The sequence below is a fragment of the Podarcis melisellensis genome (genome assembly GCF_964234715.1).
Source record: "Podarcis melisellensis genome assembly, chromosome: 7".
Classification (NCBI taxonomy): Eukaryota; Metazoa; Chordata; class Lepidosauria; order Squamata; family Lacertidae; genus Podarcis; species Podarcis melisellensis.
In genome coordinates, this window is record NC_138539.1 from 52302825 (window position 1) to 52316291 (window position 13467).

The 13467-nt window shown below is 39.9% G+C and overlaps 1 protein-coding gene across 3 annotated transcripts in view; it reads right to left on the minus strand.

Annotated features, from left to right (window-relative positions):
* Positions 1 to 4729: 4729 nt before the first annotated feature.
* RTTN (rotatin) overlaps positions 4730 to 13467 on the minus strand; it is an 89448-nt gene continuing 80710 nt past the window's right edge. For all 3 annotated transcript variants that reach the window (XM_081919309.1, XM_081919310.1, XM_081919308.1), the window contains exons 45-49: positions 11560 to 11762; positions 9386 to 9653; positions 8023 to 8126; positions 6401 to 6470; positions 4730 to 5251 (exon numbers count right to left, since the gene is read on the minus strand). In XM_081919309.1, coding sequence (XP_081775435.1) covers positions 5172 to 5251; positions 6401 to 6470; positions 8023 to 8126; positions 9386 to 9653; positions 11560 to 11762 — 725 coding nt within the window. In that variant the 3' untranslated portion in view covers positions 4730 to 5171. The remainder of the gene's footprint in view (positions 5252 to 6400; positions 6471 to 8022; positions 8127 to 9385; positions 9654 to 11559; positions 11763 to 13467) is intronic.

Sequence of the window (13467 nt, forward strand, 5' to 3'; positions counted from 1 at the left end):
AAAACGGAACTTGGGGGAAGACATTGTGAGGCAAGTCCTCCCATGGGGCTTTTTCAGATCAGTAAGCCTGAGAAGCCAGGGCGGCTGCAGAACTTTGAAGACAAGTTGAATGGAAAGAAAAACATGCATCATTCACAGCCCCACGTCTACAATAAGGTAAGTTCAATCCCACACCCACTAAAATTATAAACACATTCTAATTTGTTCCACACAAGAGATAGAAAAATGAAAGCCTATTTTACAGCCGAAGAAACTTTTTTTTTGGGGGGGGGGATGGAGTGCAGGCTTTGGCATGACACTCAATATTACAAAACACATTTACCGTATTTTTCGCTCTATAAAACGCACCAGACCACCTAGTTTTTGGAGGAGGAAAACAAGAAGAAAAATATCTGAATCTCAGAAGACAGAACAGCAAGAGGGATCACTGCACAGTGAAAGCAGCAATCCCTCTTGCTATTCTGGCTTCTGGGATAGCTGCGCAGCCTGCATTTGCACCATAAGACGCACACACATTTCCCCTTACTTTTTAGGAGGGAAAAAGTGAGTCTTATAGAGCAAAAAATACGGTAAGTAAAGCAGCATTCTACCATGGTTATACTCCTTAGGGATGAGAAATTATGTCCATTGCAGTTTCTATCAGTTTCTCATTTTTCTACTCTTAAATTCTTCATATTTTGTGATTTGTTTTAAAGAAGTCCACAACAAAATACATGAACATTACTCCTAATATATGTAGTTTTGCCTAATGCAATTCATTTTTATATTATTTTCACTAAAATTGCATTTTTATGCATACTTTCCCCTCATATATGCATTTTTTTACACATTTGTTTCGTCGGAGAATTGCACTGAAAACTTCAGAGAAAAGTGTGAATTTTGAAAGATAGCTGTGTTTCTGCTGTGTATTATTTTGGAAAGGGCAGATTAGATGGGGTCGCACTTTTAATTGGGAGAACCAAATTTCTCTCCCATCTGTAATAATCACAAGTGATATTTAATTCGCTATTTGGTAACTGTGTGTCATCCAGCTTCATGGAGCTAGCTGCCCTCTTTATTTACTATATTTCTCTTCTTTTCTGAATGGAACATTTGCTGTTTGCGCTATTACTGTTGCAATGGATGGATTATCGTCAGATCTGTGGTTTTCACAGAGCAACCCACACATATTTCCTCTGTACATGGAAATTTCCTCCACAAGATGCAGAATATAGCTTGTTTTCACAAAAGAACATCAGAACTTGCCATTTGCCTTCTTAAATTAGGAACCCTGGCAAAAAGACAACAGTAACACTATATTGTTTGTTTGTTTCTCTCTCCTTACCTCTCTCTACTTTCAGTAAAAAATATATTAAAAGCTACAGTTTAAAATGAGAGCTAATAAATTTTTGACCAGGCACCAAAGAGCATAGAAATGGGAAATTAATGCTCCGAAACCAAATTCCATGTCAGGTAAAGATGCTGAATATCTCACCTACTAACTTACAAACATAGGTTCATGTAACCACACTTCGGGAGAGGGGCCATGTGTGCAGACGAGAGTCCAAAAGATGCAGTTTTTAGAATATGCTACACAGGCAACAATTTGATATCTCATTTATCCATAAACCCCAGTGCTAAATGCACAGGGAGCCCCAATGAGCCTCCCCGCTTCATACAGCCAGTCTCCAACTCATGGAAAACAACAGAAATGGCATTCCAGGGGGAGCAGATCTGGTTTGGTCATTCCCATGCTGTTGCCATCACTAAAGGTAAAGGTAAAGGTACCCCTGCCCGTACGGGCCAGTCTTGACAGACTCTGGGGTTGTGCGCCCATCTCACTCAAGAGGCCAGGGCCCAGCGCTGTCCGGAGACACTTCCGGGTCACGTGGCCAGCGTGACATTGCTGCTCTGGCGAGCCAGAGCCGCACACGGAAACGCCGTTTACCTTCCCGCTGGTAAGCGGTCCCTATTCATCTACTTGCACCCGGAGGTGCTTTCGAACTGCTAGGTTGGCAGGCGCTGGGACCGAGCAGCAGGAGCGCACCCCGCCGCAGGGATTCGAACCGCCGACCTTTCGATCGGCAAGTCCTAGGCGCTGAGGCTTTAACCCACAGCGCCACCTGCGTCCCGTTGCCATCACTACCTTCACATAAATGTTTAGTCAGCTCAGCTTCAGAATGCCTAGAAAGGGCTACAGCTTTCCCCCAAAATGCCTCCTACCAAAGTACCCTGCGAAATCTCTTCCTTCCGTCATGGAACTGATATTAGGACCTTGCCGCGCTCACTACTGAGATTACCTGAGCCCCCAGTGCTAAAGATGGATGGAGGCGTACATATGTACCTGTTTCTTCAGAGGGGATGCAAACCCTTGGAGAATTAATGACAACTCCCAGACCTAGGAACCACTCGCCTTCTTATTAGGATTCAGTCTCAGTATGTTGGTCCTCATCCATTGCATCTAGGCATCGGTTCAAAACAGTCTCAGCCTTTCAGATGGCAGTATTCTCTGAACCCGGCCCTGTACATAGGCCATGCTTGCTAGGGCTGCCAGAAGTTGTAGATCAGAAACACCTAGAGGGTCAAAGGTTCCTCACACCTGATATGTGGAATACTTGGAAAGGGCATAACCAGAATATTTTAGCAAATTAGAATTGATTTTGGAGTAAGCTTTATTTCAGTTCCTAAAACTCGTTAAAAATCTCAAAAGTGCTTTCAATTCCTGTACCAATCCAAAATTAGTTGGGGGAGGTCACCCATCTCTCATTTATTTAGAGCCATAGGATAAGAATCTAAAATATAAATCTAAACAACTCCTAAACACACAGATGACACAGACATCTCCCTCCATTTTTAAACCTGCTATCTTTTGAGAAGTATCACTCTTACAATGATTTTCTCAAGTTTCTTCCATAGTACTTCACATTTCCTCAAGTACACTTTTCTAGAAGTACTTTTAACAACCTGATGTGACAAAAATCTAGATCTAGGTGCAACACATTTTTCAGCTGCCTCAAAAGACATTTAACAATATCCCTCCAAGGCCTTTCTTCTCATTTAACACTCTATTTTATTAGTTTCCACTTACCTCACCATATGAGAAGGATGGTGAAAGAAGTGAAAGCTGGAGTGGGAAGAGGGGATAAAGAGGTAACATTTATGATTCCTAGTTATTTGGCATGCAACCTAAAAAATAATACAAACAAAGCCATGAAAGTAGAATATGGATTTGCAGTTGATGTTTGTTTTGTCAGAACATAGGGATGGCGAACATCTGAGACAGAACTGCCTGCTGGAGAATCAAAGGAAAGCTAACTAACTATTATGTGGCATTGTTGCTATGGACACCAGTGATTCAAAACCTACTCTGGACAGATCCAAGACAGGCACACAATACTTAATACTCCTGAAAGGATTCTTAGTCATCAACACTTTGTTCTCTAAAGCCATTTGGAACATAACGTAATAAAGGGAAGCTGCACTTCAATTTTTTTAGAATAATATGGAGAGTTAAAATATAATTTATGTTAAAAATGAGACCCTCATAAACCTCTTTAAAACCTAAATGAGAGCATGAAGGAAGATGAGTTTTATGCTCCCTTGGTACCTTGATCTCCATTTTGCCAAAAGGTGAGCTAGTACAGGACTGTTTAAAAAGGAAATATTGTATTAAAAACATACACTAGCCAGTCCTATATGAATGCTGCCCATGTACTTATTCTGCCTGTCCTGTTCTTTTTCATTTATTCATCATGAGGTGCATATCAGAGCACACACAACTCTGGCTTGTTGTCTCATTGCACCACCTCAAAATGCTACTTTTTGCTGTGGAGAATCAGGATGCTTCGCTAAAAGGTTCCAACACTGTTTGGTATACACGTGGGGGAGGGCCTGGCATGTGAGGAAACCCCACAAGCAGGATTCAAGCATATTCTCCCCTTCTGTGGTTTCCAGATAATGGTATTCAGAAGCATCACTGTCTCCAACTGTGGCGGCAAAGCACGGCCATCACAGCTAGTAACCACGGATAGCCCTCTCCTCCATGAATTTATCTAGTTTAAATATCCACAGCTTCACTGAATGTCCACAAGTTCTAGCACTATGAGAAAAAAAACTTTTTCTATCCACTTTCTCCATGCCACTTCTATCCACTTCTATCATGCTCTATCATGTAGAGACATCACCTTGCCAACAAAGGTCCATATAGTTAAAGCTATGGTTTTCCCAATAGTGATGTATGGAAGTGAAAGCTGGACCATAAAGAAGGCTGAATTGATGCTTTTGAATTATGGTGCTGGAGGAGACTCTTGGGAGTCCCATGGATTGCAAGAAGATCAAACCTCTCCATTCTTAAGGAAATCAGCCCTGAGTGCTCACTGGAAGGACAGATCCTGAAGCTGAGGTTCCAATACTTTAGCCACCTTATGAGAAGAGAAGACTCCCTGGAAAAGACCCTGATGTTGGAAAAGATGGAGGGCACAAGGAGAAGGGGACTCTCCCCCGGTTGCCCTTTTCTGAAATGAATTTAAATGGAACTATGGTAGAACAAGACATGATGTTAGCATTTTGCAGCCCAAACTTTTCTGAAAGCCTTTGGCTAGCACTGATCTCAGTGGCTTTTCAGCATCTGCTTCATGAGGGAGAGGTAACACAGCCTGAGTACATTTCCTTCTGTATCTAGGCTGAATCACTGTACAGTAGCAGCCAAGAGGCAGTCCTCCTTTTCTCTCTGCAAGTGATAGTGCCAATCAACATTTTGGTGACATCTTTATTTATACAAGTTCAGACATTGTGGAAAAAATGTTTTACATCATTTATAAGTGCTATGCCTCCTTATATATAATTAATACGCTTCAGCTGAAGAGCAGCGTGTCTTCTAAAAGCAAACGTGTGTAAAGGCACTGCAAAAAGTGTGTGTAAAATATATCAAAAATAAAAATATAATGTACATTGTTAAAAATCCATGCTTTATATTTCATTCTTTCCTTTGCCTCTTATAGCATCAAGGCACTGGAACAGGGTTGCCACAGACAAACACATTTTGTGGAGTTTCTGTGGCACAGGATCCTCAGTACAAAGAATTAACATAATTCTTTAGTGGTAGATTTCTTCCACTCAGTGGATTTAAGATTCCATTTGGGTTCTGGTGTCCTTCAAAAGGGGAGGGAACCAGCTCTGCAACACTGCTACTGTTAGCTATTGAGAAGCAGCACAAGGGCTTCCAGGCATTTGAAGTGATAGGCATCTTGGTGGTTTTCTTGTTGCTGAAGAGCTAAAAGAGAGAGAGAGAGAGAGAGAGGGAGGGAGGAGAGAACCACACACATCACATCAGGTGTTTGCAATTTATCTATCTGATAATTAAAGGTAACAATAAAAAGGCAGGTCCTTCTAACCTTTTGTATTTTTTTTAAGCAACTATTAGAGCAGAAGTTCTATTAAGTCTTTGGTTTCATAAAGCATACTACCATAATTGGTTTATAGCAGCACATGCCAGATCACTGATTTATCTGGCTCATTGAGGTAGGTCTACAGTGATTACAGAGGCTAGGGGTTCCCACCCCTGGCCTACACAAACTAGCAGCAACTCTCCAGGGTTCTAGAAAGTGAGTATTTACCAACCTTGCCTGATGCCAGAGACCGAACCTGGCGCCTTTCCCATGCAAAGCATATGTTCTAGTACCAAGCTAAACTCTTCCCCAAATCACCCAACGATAATTTTATATAACTAATGCTGGAAATCACATTTGAGAACATACTGGCCCCCTTGATCAAACTACTTTAGGTAGAGCTCTCAAAAGCAGGCTCTGTGAAAATGTTTATGGAAGGAACTTTGGTCTAGTGGAGGCTCCCACTGGAATACAAGGGCACTCAAGCACTACCACTCATGCTTCTCCTCTGGGCACCCCAACCCTAAAGAGCAGCCTTCCATGTCCACTAAAGGAAGCTTAGTAAGGGTCTAACCCAGTCTTAGTCTTTCTCAGAATTAAACTTAATATGCTCATGACATGCAAGATTCTATTCAAAAGGCTAATTTTGACTGTGCCTTTTCTCTAAGATTTTAGGCAATATGCAATGGGGAAAAGCTATGGCAAGTACACAGATATATCCAATACTAATCTAAGCTAGTTCATGTAAAAAGGTTTTTCTTTTTTCTTTTAAGGCACATTATGAATGTCAAAAGTACAGTCCAAAGAACACAAAGCTTCAGGAGGTTTGTCGACATTGCTGCAAACCTGTGCGCACTTCCTTTTGGAGCAAGCTCCATTGAACTCAGTGGGATTCATTTACAATAGTACTGCATACTATGTGTTTGTTTCTGTGGTCCACACTGAATATTGATGAGCTGTTTGCAAAACAATTCCCGCATCAGCTGCTACTCCTTTTGAGATGGAAAACCAAATTTTCTCCGTTAAAAACGTACTTTTCTTGACTGAAAGGAAGGCGTCGTCTATTCTTCTTTTTATTGATGGGTTCTTCAAAGTCACTTTTGCCTGTAGCACAAAGAAAGAATAATCCAATGACTGTATTAACTCCCCCGTGCCGATGCTCTTAAGATCATTCCTTCTCCTTGGCAGTCATTTATTGGCAGCAGGCCACAAAGCTATGGCATTCAGAAACTTAAGAATGCAACATGTGAGCACACCATTGTGCATAGCGCTGTGGGGCAGAGGAGGGGGGAAGAGACCAGAGTTCAATGAAATACAGCCAATAAAAGGAGCCACAATCTCCCTGAACATGGCTGTTTGCAAAGCTCAGCATAACAGAAAGTTCCTCTTTGAATATTAAGATGCTGTGTGACACACTTGCCAACTTCTTGCTGGATGCAATGGTGCTGGAATGAGCATAGGGCTGCCTGTTACATGACAATAAGGAGCGTATTTTAAAGCCATGCATCACATAACCTACAATAAGATGCATTATGTTGCCATTTATCAGTGATAATTTGATTCATTATGTACCTCGCAGCTTGCATGCAGAGGCTGAGAGTGGAGGAAGAATATGTGCTTTCAGAAACAGACACCATTTCCTTTTTAATAGAATTTGGAGTTCCACTAAGTGTAATTGGGTGCAGAACAGAAATGTTTTTTCACACTCTGGAATAAACAGGAAAACGGAACCCAGAACAGAGTTCTGAAAACAGGTAATTACAGTACTTAGTTCTCAAGGACTCTGTAAGCTTCAGATGTGCTTAACAGGTGGGGGTGTAACAGAACCACAGAGCTGAAGAAATTATTAAAATGCTCTACACTTCTGCATTGATCAAACTTCATGAAGCTAAAAGGCGATCTCAACCTTATTAGCTGCCATGGAATGGATGCTTTCTTAGAGATCACTGACCTGGACTTCCTTAAACTTGGGCCAATGGCTTAAGATGCATGATGCTAAGGAATATTCACAAACACTCCAACTTCTCAAGAAGAAGTTGTCAGAAACAAAATGGCCCTAGGACCAGTTTCTGTGAGAAGGCAGTTTTCAGTATGGCTGGGATTAAAGCATCCCACATGCTAGTTCTACTATACTGGCAGGGCAAGGATAGATGGGCAGGGTATACAGTGGGAAGCTAACTGGTAGGCAGAAGGTAAGTACCCTTGGGGAAAGATTGTAAGTATGGCGGTAGAATAAAAAGAGAAAGTGGGATACAGGCTGAATGGAAAGAATCCCAATGTAAGACTTGCTATTTCACAGGAATAAGGAATTTAACAATTGTCAAGATTACATCCTGTGCTTTTATGCAAAACACAGAAATGAAGAATTTCTCCAACTGTGGCCTCTCTCATTATAGCAGCATGTTGATTGGCAATCCAAAGGGGTCATTGACTTGGTGGTGCTAAATATCATGTAGTAAATGATTGAAGACCTGCCAATTTTGCTGCAAGCTTTCGTTTTTAAAAATGATGTACAGTCTTATTGACCATGCTAATGAAAAGGTAAGATATATAATGTGAAACATAAGAAAAAGCTACAAAGCTTCAGTGAATACATGTCAAAAGAGAGACATCCAGTCTTTTTTTTTTAAAAAAAAAAAGAACCCAAAACACTAACCTTCTGATAATTGTGAAGCAAAGCCCAAAGTGCAGATGCTCCTATTCTTCGAGCTACAGGATTATCACTTTCTAGACAGTCAGATAGCAGTGCAATGGCTTTATCTACAAGGAAGACAAAAGACCACACATGCACCGAACAAAAGGACATTATATCATCGTTTCAGCTTCTCCAGTTCACTCCCGTGAATAATTTGTCTCTTTTTTCTCTGGTAAATATTACAACTGTATGTACAGTAGGTTTATATCATCAGAATAATTTATTTTCAACTAATCACTCCTGACTTCTGCAATTAGAAACTGTTCTTTGTAAAAATAAATCTGTATTAAATTTCATGTAAAGCCAAGAAACTGCAGGTATCTTAATTACAAAGCAGGCATTCTAATTACCCAGGAGACCCAAAAGTTGTGGAAAAGAGATGGATACATCACTGCTTTTATTACAATCAAGCAGCATATAAATTCTGTTAAATAATAAAAAAAAAGTATATGCTTTAGTAAAAGCCAAGCGGGTAGGAATTAAGACACTGACAATCTTAACCCACCTGCACTGGCAAAAACCCATTATTCTGCTGCTTCTTACACATGCTTTTCTGTCTTCAAAATGTACCTGCACACTTGGCATTCCATTATCACCATGTTCAGAATATTAGGATTCTGTTCTATAATATTTAAAGCAGATTATGAAAATTGAATAATGATTGCCTAAGAAAGGTTTCCAAGTATGAAGGTAATTGTCGATTGAAACTGTTAAGAGTTCTGTTAGAAAGTAACATGTAGCTTCATCTGTTGCCCCCTCCCCCTATGAGAAACCTTGCAACATATAAAAATTCTGTTTCATTGCATTGCTTCCACTACATGTGTGTACACACATGCACACACATACCATATGATCACAAAATATGTGCAGGTTTCTTATGAATCCATTTAGCTGGGGTCTAATTTGCTGTGACGTAAGAATGCTTTTTCCATTAAAATGCTAAACCCTATCTAGGCACAATTCAAAGTGACTATCTATAAAGCCGCCCGGCGCGGAGCGGAGGCCGCCACTCCTGCTGCTGCTTCCGAAGCAGCAGTGGGATCGCTCCGAGCCAGCCGGCTCTCTCCCGGTGCGGAGCGGAGCCCGCCGCTGCTGCTGCTTTGGAGCCACCACAGCAGCAGTGGGGGGCGGGCTCCGCTCCGTGCCACCCACACCCGCCGTATAAGACGACCCCCCAACTTTTTAACCTCTTTTCCGGGGTTAAAAAGTCGTCTTGTACACCAGAATCTACGGTACTCACCAAGGTTAATATATATGGCAATTTATCATTACCATAAAATAGCATAGCTGTATCATGGCAACACTTTAAACAATCAGTACCTACCATTAGCCAGTATCTTGGATTTGTTGACTGGGTTAAAGCAGGTGTTGTGCAGAATCAGAAGGATCGTATATGGATGGCTTCGGTGTTTGTACTTGGCCATCTCTATAAGCTGATCTAAGCTACCATTCAGCTTCACAATCATTTGCTGCCCATCTTCTCCAAATGATAAATTCAAGAGGAGTTTCAGCCAAGCAACAGCCAGGGGACCAAGGCTTTTGTTTCCTCCTTTTGGCAATGACAGCGACAAAAAGTTCTGCAGAAAGTTACTCTGGAATATGACAGGGGCAAAAGCATACCACATTACTGAAGAACACCATTTCACAGTTCTTCTGTGAAACACATTTCCTCCCCCAAATAAGCTATTTCTCCAGAAGCTTTGATCTAGAAACACTGTTCTGCAGTTTTGATAAATTAGCTCTTCCTCCCAAGTGACCCTTCAAATTGTAGCATATTTTCATCTATTGCTTCAGCCTGACCATCGCTTCAGTGAATGACCTCAGCCTGCACAAAACAGAACAGAATGAACGTACCATTTGCCCAAACTTCCTGAAATTATGAAAAATTCAATACTAGCCTGAAACTAGAATGCTGTTTTCATAACAGATATTAATAATGCAGTCAGTAAAAATAAATAAATAAAATCCTCCTCTTCCTACACTGTTCAGTCAATCCAGTTTATGAATTATAATCTGGAAACATTATTGCCATCAGATGTGTTAATACTGAGCTATACTCAACCCTCATGGCAGACAAGTGTCATGTATCAGGTAATTAGTACATACTAATTTAAGACTTAGTTACTTCAGCAAGCTTAACATATGAATCATTATTTCTTAAATAACTTTCTGATCAGCCGACCCATTTTTGCATTTTTGCCTCTTTATTTTATTCTGTTGCATTTCATTTCACATTCTGTAAACCGAATTTTTGGTATAGAAATCAAGCAATAATACTAATAGCAAAGTTAAAAGTAGTTTTAAGTGTGGAATGCTGTACTATGCCAAGCAACTTATCAAGACCAGAAGGAAGGACACAATCAGTTCCCATTTCTGCTCTGCTTGATGGGCAAAAGGAATAGAGACTATTATTTCCTTGTTCCACTCATTGTCTTGCTCTAAGAAGTAGTGAAGATCGTGAGCTCACAGATGAGGGAATTGCCCTAATGATTAAGTGCTTTATAGTTTCCGACAGCGTTCATCAAGCATAAGCAGGAAATTACTGTATTATTCAAAAGAGAATTATTGCATCAAAGCAAGCCAATCATTTCTGGAAAAAGGCACATCCCATGCTTTTCATTTTTGAGATAACAATACTGACATTTTTTTCAAAGCAGCAAAGAATGTAAATGAAGATCAAGGGATAGAGGCCCACCTTTCCACAAAAAGCAATGTTGACACATGACAAAGTATATTGACAGTGCATATAATTAATGTCTAAATGTGTTGGAGCCGTATGCAAATATTATCCTAATTATTTTACTTTCCGATGTGCAACATAGGAAACTGGTGAATAGGGTACAGCAGTTGAAACAGCAGCCAGGAAAACAGAGTGCACAATATAGCAATGAGGAAGCAATCCTACAGCAAGATATTCCAGGATAAGGGTCCATTAATTTCAATCCATTAACTCCAATGGATCTACACTGAGCAAAGTTAGTTGAATACAACCCAAAGTCTTTAAATTAGGCTCGTATGCAAAATCAGTAACTAAATTATGCCTATACTACTATTCTTTTCTTTTTAAAAAAATGAATAATGTCCTGTGACAAAAAAATCATGTACAGTAGTTGTTGTTTTTGCAAATTGTCATAACCAACAATTAAATTACATGAATAATAGAAAACAGCTTTTTTTCAAAACTTTTCATTGTTGTTGATGATAACTGTATCATCTTACAATCCCTATATGTGGGCTTTTGAGTAGTGTGCACTAACATGCTTATTCACTTTAAGCCATAGTTTAAAATAAACTATGGTTTAATGTGATGTATGAACCAAGCCTATGTGTGCTATGCCTTTCCCCATAACTTACCCTCCAATTCATCATCCTAAGCATCATTCTTCTGTTCACAATTTTTTGCTTGGTTCAGACCACATAAGTGTCTTAACATCTTCACTTGGTTTTGTACAAAACCTAAACTTTTTTGTGAAGTTTAGAAATAAAATGTATGCATACCTTCTGAAGAACACCCTTGCAGTCATGAGATACAACGGCGTTAGCCAGAAGATTAAAGGTCATCTGCTGGATTGTGCTGTTCTCGGCTGGGGTTTGGGCAGCCAACTTCACAATGCTATGCATTAGAGAGTTTCCAGCTGCTGTTCGTTGGGCTGTTTGAAGAGGAGACAATCCACTGCTTGCCAAACACAGAGAACCACAGCCTTCAAAGATGGAACCACAGTTGCATTTAACCATCAGGAAAAACATATACATATACAGTTTCCATAAATACATGTATCCTTTTTGTATAAAAATGTAATCTTATCAATTTCATTATGATTTATGAAATATGTATTTTCAAAACAACATACCAAGACCTATGAATGAACCATTAAAGTATTTATACAGCCTTTTTTATCAGCTTTCTACTAAAATTATTCTAAGTTGATCAGAGAAGAAAATTTATGCTTCAAGCTTCTTCTCAATAAGAAGTACATTAAATTTGGGTCAGTTAAAATTACCAGAAACGGTTTGTGCATGTACATATCTAGATACACTTCCATACAATAAAGAATTACAAATAGGATATTTAGTTTTCATGATAATACTGGTGATTATGTAATGTTTCTGTCACATTTGCTTTCATTTCCTTTCTTCGGGTTAGAAGTATTCGGACAGTCCATGGACCAATAATACCCTATTTAAAATGTCTAGATGTGTTTAACAGAATTCCGAGAACAAATCGTATTCAGTTTTTACAAGATGGTCCTTCAGAACAACATTGCTGTTTGTCCTTGCCTCCTGTTTCAGGGGATCAATCCAGCTGCTTCCTGCAAGCAGGGCATTCCATCACATCCCCACTGTTTCCTAAATCACTCTTCCCAGTAATCTGTGGCTACAAAACATGATCAGTTCTCATCAGGCTGCTTAGTCCTCTTAGGGTTTCTTCCCCCACCTGCAGGGTTCCCCTCAGCATGTTGATATTTCCCTTCTCCTGTTCCAGTGGCCCAAAGTCCTTTTGGAACTCACCACCTAGGTTTGGTGTTGGAGGGAGCAAATCATGATTTTAAAAAGTAGCACTGGAGGTGGAGAACAAGTGCTTTTACAATTGTAACTGTACAATTTACTGCCAGAATATTTAGTAATGGGATTAGACATTAGAGAATAGATATCCCAGATGCTGTTAGATGGGGCAGCTAAATGTTCTCAATGTCCAGAGGCAGTTGCCAGGTGCTGGGGACAAACTGGGGTGGGTGGGTGATGTCTTCATGCCATTTGTGAGTACTCCTGAGACACCTCTGCACTGCCACTGCCAAAAACAGAATTTGGACTAGGTGGAAAGTTGGCCCAATCCAATCTTAAGTGCATTTTGGATAAAGCATATATTAATGCAATCTACAAATTTTATTAGTGGCAAATATAATTTATCTTCATAAAACTCTTGACATAAATGCATTAATAATTTTCCACCATCAAATCTTGGAAATCTAATCACGTAAAGCCTGTTAAATAAAGAGCTGCAAAGATGAGCCACTTGAGGCTTCAGTGAGAGGCAACAAATAAATTGAAAACATAATAAGACTTCTTAAAGAGATCACACCCACTTAATTTTTGCACTGTTTGAACATGAACATTGTTTAATTATAACCCAAACCATTTAGGATGCTGAAACTCACTATTAGTGGTTTCCTGCCCACACAAGGGTCCTTCTGTGCTTTGTAAGAGATTCTCTTTTTAACTGGTAACTGCCCCCACAGTACTCCTCAAATCAGTTTAGAATACGCAGAGCAGTTTCTTCATCCCCTTCCTTGAAACCTGAAAGCCTCTCAAGTTATTCTCAGCCAAATTGACCCCTGGTGTACCTCTGGATTTCAGGAGAACTGAGAAAACTACATTTCATAATTGCTCCTGATGCTTGGATTCCTA